Source organism: Echinops telfairi, unplaced genomic scaffold (genome assembly GCF_000313985.2).
Source record: "Echinops telfairi isolate 266 unplaced genomic scaffold, ASM31398v2 ScPeMD7_7417;HRSCAF=8455, whole genome shotgun sequence".
Classification (NCBI taxonomy): Eukaryota; Metazoa; Chordata; class Mammalia; order Afrosoricida; family Tenrecidae; genus Echinops; species Echinops telfairi.
Window position 1 is genome coordinate 2891428 of NW_022111317.1, and position 19437 is coordinate 2910864.

General features: G+C 59.2%; 1 protein-coding gene across 1 annotated transcript in view; it reads right to left on the reverse strand.

Annotated features, from left to right (window-relative positions):
* The window catches only part of LRP5 (LDL receptor related protein 5), a 57929-nt gene extending 39847 nt beyond the window's left edge, over positions 1–18082 (reverse strand). The window contains exons 1-5 of the mRNA XM_030887540.2: positions 17983–18082; positions 17392–17788; positions 12218–12415; positions 10261–10457; positions 9014–9145 (exon numbers count right to left, since the gene is read on the reverse strand). Coding sequence (XP_030743400.1) covers positions 9014–9145; positions 10261–10457; positions 12218–12415; positions 17392–17788; positions 17983–18082 — 1024 coding nt within the window. The remainder of the gene's footprint in view (positions 1–9013; positions 9146–10260; positions 10458–12217; positions 12416–17391; positions 17789–17982) is intronic.
* Positions 18083–19437: the final 1355 nt, after the last annotated feature.

The window sequence follows — 19437 nt, forward strand, 5'->3', positions numbered from 1 at the left end:
TGGGAAGAGGCCATCAGTGACCTGATGACCACTCTCTATCATGGGCACTCTGAAGGAAAGACGACATGCAGATTGGGGGGGGTGGGGGGGTGCTGGAGTCTGGTGTCCGGCTCCAAGCACCTATGGGATTTCTGTGCTGTCACTAAGTCAGGACTCTGGCGTGGTCCCACACACACCGGAGCCTCCGGAGACAAGCGAACCTGTCTGGCTCTCCCACAGCCAGGCTCTCACACAGACCTTCCCCAACAGGCAGGCACCAGCTCCCTAGACCAAGGCAAAGCCGGCGATTACTCAGACTGATAACTCAATGCCATCGAGTTGATGCCAACCCACGGTGACCCTATAGGGCAAGGTTGAACTGCCCTTGTGAGTTTCCGAGACTGTAACTCTCTACAGGAGTAGAAAACCCGTCTTTCTTCTAAGCACCCTTGGTGCCTACAATCTGCGGACCTTAGGGTTAACAGCCCAACTTGAAACCACTACGCCATCAGGGCACCTGAGGTGGTCATTAACCACTGGGGAAATTACCTGTGGGGCTAACTGAGCCCATGGGGGCCTTGGACACCTCCGGGGCTATAGGGCTCCACAGGGTTTTATTTCCGTTTTTTGGAAAGAGACTCATTGCCTAGGACGTAGGAGAGCGTCCAGCCTACCTGCTGACTGCCCAGACCTGGGACCCCAAGAAGACCCTGTGTGCCACAGGTTAGGGGCAGCCCTGAGGCAGTTAGGGGTGGCGGGGCAGTGAGGCCAGGCCTGCTCGGCCTGGGACCAGGAGTTTGTTTAAACACTTGCAACTGAACTGTTTCGAAAAGAGCAGCTTGGCCAGAGGGTTTCCTTTCAGCGTTCAGACAACTTGCCTGCCCAGTGCAATGCTGCTCGTCGTTAAAGAAGCAAACCTGTCCAGGTGGAGGGCACAGTCCCGGGGAGCCCTGCCCGGCAGCTCCAGACCCTCCTTGCTCCGGGGGCAGCACCCACAACTCGAGGGGGCTGCCTCCACATCCTCTCATTGTACACATAGCCAATGTGTGACCTCTCTGCCATCATCCACCCAGACCTGGTTACCCACGTCACCACACCCCATCCCCACACCAGGGCTGGCACCAGACCTGGCATGTTCCGTGTGAACGCCAGCACAGAGGGCGAGAGGGAAGGTTCTAGAAGGGCCGGACTGGAGAGCACCGGGGCCAGCCTGCAGCTGGGTAGACAGGGCTGGGGTCCGCCTGTGGATGCCCGCTGGGTCTGCCCAAGGGGTCAAGGCTGGGCCGTGGGGCACAGCTCCTGCACAGGGCTCTGGGGCGGCCCTGAGTCCACTCTGTCCTCAGGGACACCTCATCCCAATGTCACACAGGGCCACAGCCAGGAAGACAGTGCCAGCCTCGACGGGAGAAAACAAACAAGCCAAGCTCGCTGCCATGGACTCGATCCTGACAGGACAGAGTAGCCCCCTCTGGGGGCTCCCGAGGCCGTCACTCTTTATGGGCGTAGAAAGCCTTGTCTTCCTCCCACAGAGCGGCTGGTGGTTTTGAACTGCTGACCTTGAGGTGAGCAGCCCGGCATGTAACCCATCCCCGCCACCAGGGCTCCTTTAAACACAAGAGGGCTTCGAACGTTCATGGGAGAAATGAACCCAGAGCTCCTGGGTTTCCCTAGGAGCGTTCTGAAGACGCGTGTGCTCAGAGTCCCACGGCCTTCGCACGCCACGGTGGTCTGAGCACCTCCTGGGGTGGAAAGGCCCGGCGATCTACCTCGAAACTCAGAAAGCCAGCTCTAGTCTGAATTGTCGCCACGGCAACCCACAGCAGCCAGAGCCCCAGCATGGCAGGCTTGGGGTGCCTTTGAGCTAAGCAGTGGACAGTAGGCCTCACAACAGCCCCTGGCCCGGCTGCTGTTCGAAGGACAGCACCTGGCTGCTCCAGCCGGCCCAGAGGCTCCCAAGAGAGTGCTTCACCCAACAGCTCCCTTCTCCCAAGATGCTGGCATGCCACGTGCCTCCCTGATGTCACCAAGCTTGACCGGAAGCTCTGGGGCTCCCTCCAGTGCCCCCTCTGGCAGCTTCCACAGGAGGCAGAGCTGAGCCAGACCCCCACCCAGCTAGGGGCTGCAGAGCAGGCCAGTCGGTGTGCACACGGCCACAAGGCATGCAGGAGGTTGGCGAGCTTCTCCGTTGCCGCCTGGGATCAGCAGCTGGGCAAACCCTGCGGCCACAACTTGATATGCTGGCCAGGGAAGCCGAGCTGAGTGACCACAGGGTCACAGGCACAAAGGGGCCAGATCCGGTGCTGGCTCTGGTCACAGCTGTCCCCGGCATGGCCGGCCTCAGCCTCCGTCAGCATAGGGGCATTTGGAAGCAGCTGGCCAGCAGGTGCTGCACCCCAGTGAACTTGATGAGAGGGTGCCACTGCTCCGGAAGGAGGCCCAGGCAGCCCGAGTGGCCTGAGCAAGTGACCCATAGAGTCTTCCTCTCTCAGCCTCAAGTTCGGGCCACCACACGGCTGTCGCGACCTCCCAGCCCGGCAGCCACCACAGCTGTGGACTTGACCACCCCGTAGCGAGCACAGCAGCCTCAGTCACCCTATGCTCCTTGGCCTTTTGTTTTCCCAGACTGATTTTTCAGACAAAGTTCACCAGGCCTTTCTTCCTCGGTACTGCTGGCTGGCTGGCTGGGTTCAGCGGCCCACCTTTAGGTGAGCTGGCCACAGGCAAATGGCGTGCACAGCCCAGATGCCTCCGTGCGTATCCCAGTCTCCCGCACTGACTGTGGGGACCCAGGAAGTGGATCACTAGCCCTTTCTTCTGGGCACTTCCAGGCAGACTTGAACTTGTAGCCTTTCAGGGGTCAGCCTGGCACTGCCCAGAGACTCCCTGCCCCTAGTCCCACACCTCAAAAGGCCCTGGACAACTGACTCCTCACTAACAGGCAGTGCAGTGCTATGGTCAGTAGTCGCATTTCCTTCGAGGGGTCTGGGACCCCTTGGCCTCTCTGTACGTACGTACAGAGGCAGGTTGGACCCCCAAACCACTAGGCAGAGATTATCTTAGCACCTTCTACCAATCGATGCCCCCAGTCTACTTCCAAACAAACACTATTTGAGCTGAACTGGAAAGGCCAGTCCCTGGAGAAGGGCATCGGGCTCGGTCAAGCGGAGGGGCAGTGAAAAAGGCAGTCCTCCAGGAGATGGACCTGGGCCTCAGCCAGGCACCATGGTGAGGCGGGCGCAGGGCCGGGCAGTGTTTTGTTCTGTTGTGCACAGGGTCGCAGTGGGTCGGAACCACTCGAGGGCCCCTGCCCACGTGGCCACACAGCTCACAGAATGCCACCGGGTCCCTGTAGGGTGCGGGGTGGAGAGCTGTGGAAGGGGTGTGTGTTTAAATAACATCGCGAAGGTAAAGAGACTGGGTTTCTGCCCCCCGCCCCCCAAAAAAACCCCAACAACCACAATCACAGAAGCCCCTCGTGTTCCTGGCCTGGCCCTCCCAGATACAAACTCCCGGTCTGAGGCAGGCACAGTAGCTGCCGGCTGTTTGTAAAGTCCCCCGCCACTCCCAGCCTGGTGGCAGCCTCGGGGGCCCCAAAGGTCTCTTTTGGCTGGAGTCCCTGTAAGTGGCAAGACAGCCAGGCTCCCAACAAACACCCCTTATACCCGACCCCCCCACCCCTCCCGCACCGCCGCCTGGGCTAATCCACCCAACAGACAGAGAAGCCCCCAGCTGTCAGACTGCTGTCAGACCCCAACACGGGCCCCCTCTGTTCCCCTAGCTGCCCTGCCCCCACTGGCTGCTGGGCCAGACGCTGGGCTGACAATCACCCAGACCACGCCTGACACCCGCCCTGCTGCTGGCCCACAGCCCCCTCTGCAGAGGACTGAGGGGTGGGGGGGTGCCTGGACCCCGGCCTGACCAGCCCTCAAGCGAATGAAGCCATAGAAAAGCCATCATTCAGTACCCACAGAGCAGAAAGCGTGTGCCCGGTATGGGTCCCCGCCCCCCAACCAGGAGGGCTGCCTGCCCAACGTGGGCAGCAGAAGCCCAGGCAACAGGGGCACGTTCTGGAAGGGGCTGGTGGCAACGAAGGCCTCCCTCGGAGGGCCTGTCCTGCGGCGCTGACTCCCAAATAAGGCCTCACTGCGGCGGCTGTTTCAGTTCATTCCACATAATTGGAAAAACATGGGCTAATTAGAGCCAGCTGCGCGCCACCGGGCGGGGGGATGGAGGAGGCCAGCCTCCCCCCACCCCCATCTTTGTTCACACGGAAGCCTGGGAGGCTGGGGCTGGGTGGATCTGTTGGGGTGGGGGGTGCCCTTCGGGGGCAGACTCATAGTCAGCAGCCCCCGACAAAGCTCGGCATGAGGGACTGCGCGCAGGGGACCCTGTACCCCAGAACCAGTGGAGCTGCCCCCCTGCCCCACCATGGCCAGTGGGGATGCTGGGCTGAAAGGAAAGGCAGAGGTTTGGAGAGGGACCCCCAAAACTAGGGAGGGTGCCTGTCTCAGTCTCACCCCCACCTGCGGGCTGCTGTCACACACTCCACGGGGTAGGGGGCGGGGCCTTCACTGAGCACGGGTCTACATTCCGGGGGCTCCAAGCCCGGCCATCCACCCTCTGGCCCGGCTCCCCGTGGTCCTGAGAACCCCAGAGCGTGGCAGTGGGCAGCTGTGACTCGGGGACGGGCTCCTCACGGCCCCCCATTATTAGGAATTGTTTGCCAGCTCTTTAACCGAGATATCTGGGGGTGCGCTGAATTTCCAGCCTCGAGATGCCCACTTGCGTCCCCCCCACCCCGAGACCTCCCATCATCACCTGCTCCCCACCCTTTGTGGGAGGGGCGGGCCCATGCCGCTCATTTGTTCCGAAGCAGGAAGCCCACGTTCACCTGCGGCTCCCGGAACATTGGCATCAGAGCCCCGGTGTGAGAGAGCCTGGGGTCTGAGGCTGCACGAAACTAGCCTGCAAATGAGAAATTTCTGGAAACCCCCAGGGTCCCCCCAGCTGGGCTGCTCACAGCCTCCCCAGAGCCTGCGAATGCTCTCAGCACCCCTCCCCTCTGCCCCTTCACTTGGGGATTTGGGTTGGATAGGTCCGGGGGGCCGCGGTCTGGATGACCCATATGCGACACCGGATTAATATGACACTCAGGCCCAGTTCCCAGACGCCCCCCCCACCCCCAGCCCAACACCAGCCTTTGTCCCTCCAAGCATATAGCTGCCCTCACCTCTACCACTGCCACCACCTCCTTGCCCCTATGGCTGCCCAGGCTGGGTGCCCACTCTCCTGGCATGAAACCGATGCCCACTGGCTCCAGCCCCAACTTCTCGCTCAAGTTCTGCTGGTACCCAAGAACAGCCGGGTCTTCCTCTGCTTGCAGTTCAGCCTGGCCATCCCCAGTGCCTCCCCCGGTGCAGGGGCAGGAAACGGATGCATGCCCAGAGAGGCTGAGGCATGGCCCAAAGAGCACACGGCTGGCGATCATGCCTTGTACACGGGCTCTGGAATTGGAGAGCAATGCATGCACGAGATGACCTACCCACTGGGCCTCCCAGACCACCTACACCGGGCTCCTTGCCAGTGTCCCCTTCCAAAAGGCCCGGCCGCCCCCAGCACTGCCCCGCCTCCTTCTCCACAACCTTCCCAACCCTGGGACGCCGGCCCTCAGGGACTCTCCCACACCCAAGAAAAGGCTCCAAGGATCTCCCCCTCCAAGCAAATAGCCAGCCTCGATGATGCCCACCATGCTGGCAGCCCCTCGTGGGCACTGCCCCCTCAAGCCAGTTCTGATGCCCCTCTCGCCCGGCTTACTGGGACTGCGAAACTCCAGCATTGCCAGTGACGCTCCACTGACAGTGCCCCCTGCCGGCCACTTTGCTTAGCCATCACCAGCCGCCGGTCTCCGGCAGTTTGCACAAGCAGTGCCAGCAGAGTTGGTAAAAGCCACGCTTCCACACACCCAGGGAGACACCAGGTGACACTGGCCACAGACGCTCGAGGCCTGGAGGGAAGCCAGTGGCCTGCTCAGATGATGGACGCCAACCACTGATGTGGTACGTAGCCCTGGTTATGCAATGGGCCCTGCGCTGCTGGGCTGCGAACTGCAGAGCTGGGTGTTCGAACCCACCAGCCGGTCCATGGGAGAGAAACGAGGCTGTCTGCCCCGTAGAGATGTACAGCCTCGGACACGCATGGGCACCTTTCTGTGCAGGAGGGTCACTAGCGTGGAGTCAACTCAATGGCAGTTGGTTTCCTTAACCTGCACCTATGCACCCTTGGAAAGCCCTGGTGGCACAGGGGGTTACACGGGGAGCTTTGAACCGCAAGACCAGTGGTTCAAACTCGCCAGCTGCTCCACCGGAGAAGCTTCAGACTTTCTGCTCCAGCAAAGGGGCACAGGCTCAGAAACCCACAGAGGCCGTTCGACTCTGTCCCGCAGGGTGACGACTATACGTGAGAATCAATTCGATGGCAGAGGGTCTGGCTTTTTTAACCCTCACTTCAAGAACCCTGGAGGGGCCCTGGTGGTGGCGTGGTTACGTGGTTACGAGCTGGGCTAATGGCAAGACCAGCCGCTCCAGAGGAGAATGGTGGGACTTTCTCGTCCTATAAAGAGCGACAGTCTCAGGAACCCCCAGGGCCAGTCCTACGCTGTCCTATGGGGCCCACAGTGGAGTCCTGGGAGCACAGTGGTGAAGAGTTGGACAGCTCACTGCACGGTCAGCAGTTCAAACCCACCAGCCGCCCCACAGGAGAAAGGGGAGGCCACCTGCTCCTACAAAGGCTGCAGCCCTGGGAACCCTGGGCCCCAGCTGTTCCCTGTCCTACGGAGTCGCTATGAGTCAGAGTCACTTGCCGGCAGTGGGTGCGTTTACATGATATCGTGTGACAAGGGATTAAAGCCAGAGGGCAGGTGTGGCCCCCCCTAAAAGCCCAGGTGGTGGTGTGGCCCCTTCTTCAGCGAAGGCTGAAGTGCTCGCTCGCCACTGCCTCACGCACAGCACCCCCCCTCCCCTCCCTGACTCGCCCGTGAAGGGTCTTTGGGGTACGTGTCTGCCTCCAAACAGACCAGTCGGGGGGAGCATCCACTTCCCACCTGTCTGCACTGAGAGAGGCTGAGACAGAACTCAGAACCCCGTCCGTCAACAGATATTCCTTTGAAGAGAGGGGTCAGCAGCTGGGGGATACGGGGCTGGTGACCAAGAGGCCGTCAGCAGCCCCCACTCAGCCAGCTAAGGACCCAGGTAGGGCAGCAGGCCTGGGACCCCTGGCCAGGATCGGGGTGGGGTACACATGGTGAATACACACTCCCCTGAAAAGAATCAGGCCCTGAACACACAGTGGGGCCCCCTTTACTCGCGCACACAGGGTCGCCAACCAGGGCAGCAAGTTGGGCTCTTTGTGGGAGCAGCCAAGAGGCCAAGCTTGGGAACCTGTCTTAGAACAAAAGAAAAGGGGCGGGGTTAACTCTACGAGGGTCACATTCTCATGCAAAGCAAGACTCTTGGTCCTGTCCTTTGGTCTCTTCTAAGAGCTTGTTCCTCCTTTTGATACACTGCACCCCCTCCCCGTGAGGGCATCTGGGGGAGAGCAGAGAGGCGGAGGTCCTGTGGAAATCCCCCAGCCCCCCCACACCATCCACAGTGGGGGCCCGGCCCGGCCCACACTTCCACTCAAGCCAGGCCTCTCCAATGAAAACAAAAACGTTTTTCTTGTTGGCATTCTCCACTGGAGGGATTTGTAAAAGTGTCCTTCCTGGCTGGACAGGGGTGGGGAAGGGGGAGGGGGGGCTGTGTGTGTGTGTGTGTGTGGCTGTGTGTGTGTGTGTGTGTGCAAATCCTCCAAGGCCAGGGAGGATGGTGGGAAATCTGAGGAGCTGCTTTGTCAGCACCTATCGCCCAGCAGCTCTGGCCTGGGAACGCTTCCGGCCGGAAGGGCAGGGCTGGCTGCTAAGCCACCGGTGAAAGCCTACAGGTGAGGCTGGGGGGCCAGCAACACTGGGACCACAGAAGCTGGCAAACGCCCCAAGCTAGGCTGCACAGGGGGGATGCTGCAACCCCCAGGGGCCCTTGGACAAGCTCGAGGAGGGTCTGGAACCCCCACCCCCCGGGCCCTCTCTGCTGCACCCCAGCAACACTCAACACGTGCACGAGGAACTTGATTCTCTGGCTTAACCAAAGGCGGACAAGCCCAGAGCTTCAATTACAGTGCTTGGGCTACGGACCAGGCTCGCCGCCTTTTCTGAGTCCTTCTGCCCCTGAACCTGCCCTCCCTTTGTCCACTTGGGCCCCACAACGCGGAGGCAGACATTCTTAGCTGTTCAGCTAGACGGCCGTTTGGTTTTAAGAAGGCTTCCCGAGAGAGTTTCGGTGTAAGGTTCAAAGAACCTCACGGGGCAATTGTTTCGCAGGCCTCGTCCAGCCTCTATGGCTCCAGAAACTCTGGATTCCATGAGAACTAGGTATTCTGTTCTGGAACTCCGTCTCCCCCCTTCCCTTCCCCAGCCTATTTTTTATCTGGATTCTCCTATAGAATCTTGGATTGACCGAATCACTATCCTCACGGTGGTTTATAATGATGTTACTCATCTGTGTGCCTGCCTACTTCCTGTCTGATACGTGTCACCACATAGAACATGCATGTCTCGGGAGGACCTCGGGGCCCAATAAGGCAGGAAAAGGGAATGCACCTGTTAGGGGGAGGTGGGGTTGCGGGATCAGGTCTTGTTTCACCGGGTTCTCCCACACTGTCCTTTGCCACAAAAATGGGTTCTGTTTCCGTGTTCATACCAGCAGCAACTTACATTGCAATCCCCACTGGCTGGGCAGCATGCTCCCCCATCTGTCGTCATGACGACAGTGTAGGCAGGGACCTGGACTCCTCAAGGAGGTTAGCGATGGTGGAGTTGACACAGAACCCAGCCCGTGCTGGCTCCTCAGGATAACTGGCACCGAGACCATCCGGAGAAAGCCACCACAGGAGGCTCTCGCCCAGCACCTGCCCGCCCCCCTGCTCACCTGTGGCACCTTACCTGCCTTGCATGCCTTGCCGTTGTCCTGGAGCTGCACCCCGGTGGGGCAGGCGCACGTGTAGAAAGGCTCCAGGGGGGACAGCAGACAGAGGTGGGAGCAGCCCCCATTGTCCTCCTCACATGGCGTGTGGTCTGGGGAAGCCAAGGCAGCGTGATGGAAGGTTCCAGAACAGGACTTACAACTCTCCACCTCCTACGGCTCCCACCCCCCACATGCCCTCCCCACTTAGCATCAGGACCCTTTCCCATGGTTCCCTCGCCCCATCATGGCCTTCTGGGTGCTCCTCCGAGACCTTCAGGCTCTATATTTTCTCCGAGCACACTGTGACCATCCCACCACCCCAGAGACCCAGCCATGCCTGCACTGTGTTCCCGGGAACAGCTTCCTGCATTGCCCCCCACCCACCCAAATCCTTCAGCAAAAAAGCCCTCCCTTTCCTGAAGAGCCTTCCATCCAAGGGCATTGCCCAGAGCTACCCCGGGGCTCCCACACCAGGACACACTGCCAGGTCAGCAGGCTAGCTGGCTCCCTGTGCAGGGATGGCCGGCTCCTTGAGTCAGGGGCCCTGGGCGGTTAGCCATGTAGTTTCAGTGGCACCAGCTCAGACGTGCCTGGGGTGTGGGGCCGAGCCGCCCCCCTGCGCCCCCATTGTTTCTGGCACCCCCCTCTGTCCAGGGCACATGCAGGGCTTGAAAGCAAAACCCCTTTGTCATCAAGGCGTTGACTCTGACTCTGGGCAGCGCAGAGCCAGGCTCCCGGAATTAGAGCAGGCGCCCTGGTGGCGGAATGGTTACGTGTAGTGTAGGGCTGCTCACCGCCAGGGCTGAAGTTCAGAACCACCAGCGTCCCGTAAACAGTGTCTTAGAAACTCACGGGGCAGGCAGTTCAGCCTGCCCTGTAGGGCTGCTACAAGTCCATACCAACTCCATGGCAGTGAGTTTGGTTTTCGTCTTCTCCGGGCACTTCATAGGTGCCAACATGACTTACAAGCACGGGGAAAATGAAACACTCAGGGGCCCCCCTTGGACCTGCTATATTTCAGGAGACTGGCACCAGACCTGCCATATTGCCCACGTCAGCATGTGCATCATTGCTGGGCCTTGAAAACAAGGCAGCCTTCCCTGCGTGGGGGAAGGGGAGCAGAATCCACTGCTAAGTCTGAAGACAGCCCCCCTTGAGCTCTGCATGGGGCTCTGCACACCCCGACTCTAGCGAGAGTTCCTCCTGGCGGCCAGCGGGCACTCACAGTGGGGCTGGCGCTCCGAGCTGAGCACCTGGATGTCCATGGGTGAGTAGAGGGAGTTCAGGATCTCCCGGCGCTTCTCGCCTGTCTTCTTGTTGCAGGAGTGGATGGAGCGGGTCTGCCAGTCCGTCCAGAACAGCGTGTCCCCAGAGAGCGTCAGCGCAAAGGGGTGCGTCAGGCTGCCCTCCACCACCTTCTGCCTGTGGAGGCACAGAAGAGGAGCTGCCGTCAGAGCCCTGCCTGACCCCTGGGCACCAGAGCTTGTGTCCCACGGCTGGTCCAGCTACACAAGAGCACCAGGAACACGTCCAGCCAGCCCAGGGAGGGTGTCCCTGGAGCCACACCCCCACAGATGTTGCCCAAGGTGTGTGGGGCCCCTGTCAAAGGCAGCGGCAATGAGAGCCCCCCCAAGTCGTGCGCAAAGGGCAGTGGGGCCATCGGTCAATTCTGTGCCTATCCAACCAGTCAAAAGAATGTTGGCGCCTGGCAAGGTGAGACGGAGAGAAGGGACCAGGGCAGACACACCCGGGGGCAGGTAGCCAGTTCCCGGCACTAGTGCCCCCTCCTGTTCATTCACAACCCATTAAAAGTGGGGCTGGCACGGACTCCACTGTTGCCGACGGTGTGGCCTCCACGTGGAAGAAGCTCTGCTCTTCCGGGCGGTGACCGTGCCCAGCTGGAGAAAGACGAGGCCCTCTGCTCCCAGAGACAGTCAGCCTTGGAAGCTACCGGGGCGGCGGTTCTCCGTCCTGGGATGCGCTCAATGCCAGTGCGTGAGCAGTAAGGACGGTGCCCAGCTGAGGAAACCTGTTTTTGTGTGAGTCTGTGGACACTGAGATAAGGTGGGGGGCCCACTGAGGGCGAGGGAGACCCTCTGTGAGATGTCGAGTTCCGACCGCTGCAACGATCAGCTCACGTATGCAGGTGATTGCGAGGGCCGTGAAAGACCACACTGGTTTTGTCCTGTCACCACAAGTCAGTCAACTCAGCAGTTGTCTGTCTACCCATCCACCCACCCACCTTTGTATGCATCATCATCTAGCCATTTGTCCGTCCATCATCTATACCTCCACCTACCCATCCATCATCCATCCATCCACCCTCTATCTAGCCATCCACCCACCCATCCATCCACCTCGAAGAATCATCCATCCATCCATCCATCACCTATCTACCTCTCCATCTATCCATCCACCCAGTCATCCATCCATCATCTATCCATCCACCCACCTATGATGAATCATCCATATAGCCAACCATCCATCCATTCTCTATCTAGCCATCCACCCATCCATCCATCCACCTCCACAAATCATCTATCCATCAATCATCTATCCAGCCACCCATCCATCCATCCACCTCCACAAATCATCTATCCATCAATCATCTATCCAGCCATGCATCCATCCATCCACTCCCCACTCATTCATCAATCCATCCACCCACCCATCCATCCATCCATCATCTATCCATTTCCATTCATGATCTATTTATTCATCTATCCATCTACCTATCATCCATCCACTCACTTTCTATCATCTATCACCCATCATCTACTTATTTGTTCATCTAACCATCTATATCATCTGTTGATTCAGCCAGCCAGCATCTAGCTACCTACCATCAGTCCATCCATCCAGCATCTAGTTACCTACCATCGGTCCAGCCAGCCACCTCTCTGGAGTGAACACTCAGAAACCCGCAGGTGCTCAGCTGCAGGTGCCATCCCAGGTGCCAGAGTGGGGAGTGAGACTCGGCGTGTGCCCACTCTATGCCCATAAGTCTGAGGTCTCAAAAAGTCTGAATTCAGCATACACCAGGCCCCATGGGCCTCGGAGAAGGGACACTAGGAAGGGACTGTGGGAAGACCGGCTCAGACTGGCTGTCTTGGTGGGTGGGTACTGGGGTGCAAGGTAGCTGGACACACCACCCCTGCCAACCACCTGGGGCTAGAACTCACCGGAAGGAGCCATCGAGGTTGGCCCGGTGGATGAAGCTCAGCTTGGCATCGGCCCAGTACAGCTTGTGCTCATCCAGGTCGATGGTCAGCCCGTTGGGCCAGTAAATGTCAGAGTCCACAATGACTCTCCGGGTACTGCCGTCCATGCCTGCCCGCTCAATCCGGGGCATTTCGCCCCAGTCTGTCCAGTACATGTACCTGGGGGGAGGAGGGGGGAAGAAATTCACAAACCTGCTTCCCCACAGGTGGATGGGACCGGGACAGTGAATCGGCCCACAGCCTCACCCCAGGGGAGGACCAGTGAGTAGTGAGTAAGAGCCGGGGGACAGCTTCAGGGTCCCCCAGCAGTCGCGTGATACCTTCATGCCGAAACAGTGTTGGGCAGTTAGAGCAGGCTCTTGGTCAACCAGTTCTCACTCCACAGTACAAGGTAGCTTCAAAAAGTTCATTGAGTGGGTGGAGGGGTGCGGGAATAATGGAATTAAAAAGAGAATGGGGCCTGTCCGTCAGCTTTGTGGAGCCTCCTCAGACTCCCCCGCTCTTTACTGAATACCAATATCGGTCTTGTTTCTTTCTCCCTTTAAATGGTTGACTTTTTATTTCCTAGGGCAGTTTGAGGTTTACAAAAACATGGGGCGGAGGGCAGAATGTGCTGTCCATGCCTGTGGCCCGAGTGTGGTTTCTCCTGTAACTCACACGCAGCCTTCCTGGGACCCACTTGTTACCGTGGAGGGCCCGACCGGATACTTTATTACTAACCAAAGCCCAACGTCAAGACAGGGGCTCCAGTATTACCACCGAGTCCCAGTGGTGTTAGCTCCCTTCAGACTTCAAGGAGTCCTGGTGGCACAGTGGCTAAGTGCCTGAATTCTAACCAAAGGGTCAGCCGTTTGAGCCCACCAACGACTGTTCAGGAGCAAGATGAGGCCGCCGGCTTCAATAAAGGTGGGTGGGCTTGGAAACACCCATGGGGCGGGGGTGGTGGTGGGGGGCGGCAGTTCTACTCGGTCCTGGACGCTCTGTCATGTGCATGATGTCATGGATGCACTACAAGCCTAACAAGGCTTGGGAGGCGGGCGCAGGACCGGGCAGTGTATGGGTTCTGTTGTGCCGAGCTCGGGTCACTCGGCATCGGAACCTAACCACAGCACACACAATTGTCTCACTGCCCCCAGATGCCCCCGGCTTCACCTCCTCATCTCAGAGCCCTGGCGGCGGATTTGCCAACCAGACTCACCGCCATCGAGTCCGTGCCAACGCCTAGCCACCCTACAGGACAGGGTAGAACTGCCCCTGTGAGTTTGAGACGGTCACTCTTTAGGGGAGTCGACAGGGGAACGGCTGGTCGTTTCGAACTGCGGACCCTGCGGTAAGCAGCCCAATGTGTAGCCACGATGCCGCCTGGGCTGCCCGCCACCCCCAGTGCTGGGTAAGCCTGCTGCACGATGCCTCTTGACAAGCATTGAAGACGCAGGTGCCCCTGACCCAGGCATGGCCACTGGCCTCCTCTCCCTGGGAAGCAGGAAGGCCGGAGAGGAATGGGTGGCCACTGAATTCTGGTGTTGGCGACAAAGAGGGAAAGGACCGTGGACTGGCGGGAAACCCCGACCTGGGTCTCAGGATAACCAGCACGGTCCTCAGAAGCGACGATGGTGAGATTTGGTCTCACGTAATTTGGACAGGCGGTCAGGAGAGCCCAGTGCCTGGAAAAGGACATCATGCTCGGTACCGCGGAGGGCCAGCGGCGGAAAAGAGGGCGGCCCTCAGGGAGACAGACCGACACAGCGGCTGCAACCATGGACCGACACAGCGGCTGCATGCTCAAATACAGTAACAGATGTGTTTCGTGTTGAGTCAGACCTGCACCCAACAACCTAATGCTGGTGCCCCTTCGCGCTTCGAAGGTAGTGCAGCACATGGCGTGAGGGGTGACCCCGTCCGTTTAGGACTCTTGGGGTTGTGGCTGGTTTTTGCAAATGAAAATCAGGAAGAACCTGCTGCTGCCGAGTCAATCGGGACTCACAGCGGCCTCCAGGACAAAGGACTGCCCCCCGGAGGGTCTCCAAGGCCGGGTTCTTTGTGCACGCAGGAGGGCCACTCTCGGAGCAGCTGGTGGGTTGAACTGCCGACCTTTCGGTTCGCAATCGAGTGTCTGACCACTACGCCACCAGGGGTCCTTGAAACCCGAAGAGGAGCTAAAGCCCTGAGCACGGGCAGCGTGACCGTGATGGTGACAGTAGCTGCCCTGGGCGGCAGGGTTGTGGGCGGTGGGCGTTTGTTTAGGCAGGCCCTCCACGTTTTAACAAGGAGAGTAGCCTCCGAGGGCCATGAGAAATGACCACTTCCTAGAGGAGGCTAGCTGCTTTGATCCGCTGCCAACCAGCCACGACCTCATGAGCAGGGCAGCAGGCTGCAGCTTGGTGTCCGGCAGGTGGGCTGGACCCGCCTCTGATGTCCAGTGACAAGCCAGCTCTCCCGGCCCTGAACTGCTCAGCTGGAGGCTGGGGACAGACACCGGGTTCTCCTTGCAGCTCCATCTGAGGGGGCGACAGCCCAGTTTTCTGCAGTAAAAGGGGGGGTGCCCTGCTTCTCTTTGGAGGGCTGCCCCCGCACCCCCCACCACCACCACCAATAGTCTCACTGCCATCACACAGAAAGGGAGACTGAGGCTGGCCTGCCCAGTCCATCCTAGCTCATGGCCTCCTGGGAGCAGAGCAGGGGAGCTGGTCAGGACCAGGGTGCTCTGAGCATCCCCGTCAGGCCGCAGACCACCAAGGCTGCCCACACTCAGCAGAGGCCCTGGGGGCGGGCTCGGTGGTCCTCCATCGGCCAATCAGAAGGACCAGGAGATTGAGAGCCCGTGAGCTGCACCTGGCCTTCCAATGGCTCCCTGCGGCCAGTGGAGAGGCCAGAACCCGGGGGCCCGGCCCCCCTCTGCTCTCAGAGCATAACTGGCATTCCTCCCTGGAGTTTCATTCCACAAGTCACTGCCTTCCTTAAATGGACGGCTGCGAGCTGGCCAGGGGTCAGCAGCCAGCTGGCTGGGATGGGTTCCCCAGCGCAGTGTGAGTCTGAGCCATGGGCCTGGCCCCTACCACCGGGGTGGGGGTGGGGGACCCACTTCTGGGGAAGAGCTGTACCGTGGCCATCTGTAGAGGGCTGGCTGCGACCCTGATTATTCCAGGAAAGGGACATTCTGCATGTCGTCCAGGAGGCACAGGCCTGACTGTGGCTCTCCCTGGTCCCCGAGAAGCAACTGTAGCCAGGACTCAGGGCCAGGGGTCCTCGCCACACGGGCCCTGCTCACCTGTCTCCCGCCCCGATGCCATCAGCACTCGTGTGTGCCCCAATGTGATGTGCACTCCCAGCAAGAAAGCCGGGTGCCAGACATTTACTTTGGGTGCCTTGGTTCTGTGGGACACACACATACATCTATCTCTTGTCTCACACACACACACTCTCACACATATGTCACAACACACCTTGCTGTGGGATACAGAAAGGTTATCCCACAAGCTGTCCCCCCACATTATATGCCAAACTGTTAGGTAGCTAGAAACAGGGACCTGGGTTGACCCTCTCCGTGCCTAACGGCCCCCTAAAGACTAACTGGGTATGCTCCAAATTCAAGCCCCAGCCAGGTAGGCGGTACACCTGGGAGGGCCCAAACTGGGCCAGGTGGGCTTAATTCAGCCAATGGGGTCAACCAGTACCGTCGACCATGCCTCCCAGCAGAAGGCCCTAAAGGCCGGAACCTCGAACCCCATTGCCCTTTTCCGGCTGCTGCTCTCCGCTGGGACGAGGTCTCGGGCTCCGTGTGTGGGTGTGCAGTCCCGCGAGGTTGCCTGTGTTCAGTGACTGTCCAACCTGAAACTACTCTGTCCTTTGTAAAACCACTTCCGAGTGAATTCTTTCTCGTGCAAAGCCAAGAACCAAAAACCTGAGAAACCTAACAAAACCTAAGACACTGCTTGCTAACACATGGTCAATGAAGATCCACTTGGAGGTCAATTGCTTAGAGGTCATCTCCCTGAGGGTTATCAGCCATCTAGAACAGGGGTCCTCAAACTTTTTAAACAGGGGGCCAGTTCACTATCCCTCAGACCCGTTGGAAGGCTGGACTATAGTTTTTTTAAAAAACTATGAACAAATTCCTATGCACACCGCACATATCTTATTTTGAAGTGAAAAAGCAAAACGGGGCAAAAACACCCTGCTGGCCTGATAAATGTCCTCGGGCGGGCCGCATGTGGCCTGTGGGCTGTAGTTTGAGGACCCCTGTTCTAGAGCAATCGGACCCTATTGTCTGCCCCACCATAGGTGGGGCCCACTCCCTGCTGATAAGGATAGTGGACTGTTCCCCTGGAGGAGAGCCCAAAGACAACGTCAAGTTAACTCACAGAGGACCAAGGTTAGGCTGCTGTCTTGAATCTAGAGTCTGCCCATCTTGTCACAGGTATGCCCCTAATGCCCCCCTTCCTATTGAGTGCACACCCCTAGCTCATCCCCCTCCTGTTGCACGTATGCCTATTGTTCAACCCCTCCCTGCTACTTGTAATTAGGGGACTTGCACACCCCCTAGGTGTATATAAGCTTTAGTTGCAAATAGATTCTCTGCTGGACCTGGCTGCTGAGATCGTGGCCAGATGAAAGGTGAGCCCTTGTATGCCTTATCTTGTCTGATGTCTCTTTAATTTACCCCTCAATTACACAACTGCCCTTGGACCCATTCAATTGTGGGGGCTGTCATACACCTCACACACACACACCACAACCACTCATCACACACACCATCACACCTACACATAACACACACACACACTAGCAGGCCGTCACCTTCGGGGTCTCGGCCGTGGGGACATCTTGAAGGACACACTGACAACAGCTAGTGGAAATGTGAGGGACACCGCCAAAAAGGAGGGAGCCGTTGCTGGTGTTGGACTGGACGCCTGGGAAGGTGTCGTGCTGACCAACACATTTCCCACCACAGAGCACTTTCCAAAGCAGCGGGGCTAATGAGGGGAGAACTCTGGACCCCACCTACTGGGAGAGGAGAGTGCACCTTAAGACGGCTCCGTCTTGGCTGTGACAGCAATCAAGGCCCCTGAAATTGCAAAGGTGGGAGTGGTGGGAATCCCTGGCCCCCAAACTCCCCGTCAAGGGCGCTGGCTTACCCATGGGCGGGGTCCAGGGCGATGGCCCGGGGCTGGTCCAGATCCTGCCAAAAGAGCACCTTGCGGGACGTCCCATTGAGGTCGGCCACCTCGACACGGTTGGCCTCTGAGTCCGTCCAATAAAGCTTCTTCCCCACCCAGTCGCAGGCCAGGCCGTCAGGCGAGACCAGGCCTGAGATGACCACGGTCTGCATGGCGGCCCCCGTGTGGTTCAGCAAGGTCTTCTTGATCGCCTCGTCACTCACGTCCGTCCAGTACACGGTGCCCTTGGAGAACTGGAAGTCCACGGCGGCCGCGTCCTCCAGCCCGCTGACCACGATGCTGGACTCCAGCTTGACACCGCCGGCGTCCACTAGCCGCACATCCCGGCGGTTGGCAAACAGCAGGAACGGTGAGGCTACGGGGACAGAGGGCACTGTGAGGACCCCCGACCAGGCCACTACACTGATCACCACGCCCACCTCGTCCCTCCACTCTGGATCTTCCCATCCGGAGGCCCCGGCGGAGTGGTCACTGCTCTGCAGAGAGGACCCATTACAGCCCTGGCTCAGGTCACCACAGTGAGGACCCCGAGGGCCTCCCTGGCCATACTGTCCAGCAGCCCAAGAGTGACCATCTGACCACCAGGGCCCCCCGTAAAGACGACAGTCCACAGAGGCCTCTGCAGGGCCAGCTTCACTCCGTGACACATGGCGAGCCAGGACTCTACACCAGCCCAAGGCAGTGGATTTGGCTCGGGGAGGGGAGGGCCCTGGGAAAGCCCACCGCGGTGGACCGAGTGGATTCTGACTCACGGCGGCTCTCTACAGCGGTGGTTCTCAGCCTCCCTAACGCCGCGACCCGTTCATACAGTGCCTCATGCAGTGGTGACCCCCCCAAACCATAAGATGAGTTTTGTTGTTACTTCATCACTGTCATTTTGCTACAGTTATGAAACGGGGGACCCCGGTGAAAGAGTCATTCGACCCCCCAATGGGGTCGCGACCCACAGGTTGAGAACCACTGCTCTATAGGGTTTCCCAGGCTTTACAAATCTCGTTGGGCCCTGGCAACCTCATTTCACTCCCTTGGAGCGGCTGGTAAGTTTGAACTGCCGACGCCGAACCGCACTATCTAACGATCACTCAGCAGGGCTGGCAGGGCCTGCGAGGGGACCCCCAGGGAGCCTGCCCCCTGATCCAGGGGAGCCTTGGACCTGCCGTGAGCGCTCCCAGAAAACGGTCTCAGCTCTGGGCTCCACTCTGCTCACAGACAATGCTGCAGACCCCCAGAACGTCACCTGCACACGGGGGCCCACCCAGATGGATCCTGGGAAAAGGAAGTCAAAACAAGTTCATCCCGAGCACCCAAACGGGAGCCTGGACGCCCTGCTCAGGTCCACGGGAGACAGGTGTGCAGCTTCCACGCAGGCACCAGGGGGGACGTGAGAGGCAGACCACAGAGGCTGAGACCCAGGGGTGCAGGTGGCCCCTCTGCAGTAGGAGATGACACCTGTGTGGCTCCAAGTCACCCCTTCTCGCCACCCTCTCTGTGCCAGGGCTGCCTGCAGGAGTGGAACAGAAGCGGTGCTACAAACCACAATGGGCACAGCGACAGGACGCCCAGTGGGGAGTGGGGGCCTCGGGCTGGGGAGTGGGGCAACCACCGATGGGCCCGGGTTTCAGTTTGGGGTGAGGAAGGAGTCCTGGAAGGAGCCGGGAGGGACGTGACGCCGGCCCAGCTGTGGACGCTTTACAATGGCTCAGAGGGTTGGACGTTGGGTCTTAACAATTTAAAAAAAAATCTGTTAAAAAAATTCTAACAATGGGATGGTATCACTATACCGGACGTCTTATAAGGAGCTGGCCACAGCAAAAAGGCCATTTGTCCCCAAAGCAGCTGACCGCTCTTTGTGGCCCATACCCCACGCACATAACCCACCTGGTCCCCCAAGCGCCAGGCTCATGGGCATCAGTACCCCATTTTACAGAAGGGGAAGATGAGGTTCGGAGAGGGAGTGCCTGGGACACCCAAGACTCCAGTGCTCAGAACAAACCCACCCTTATG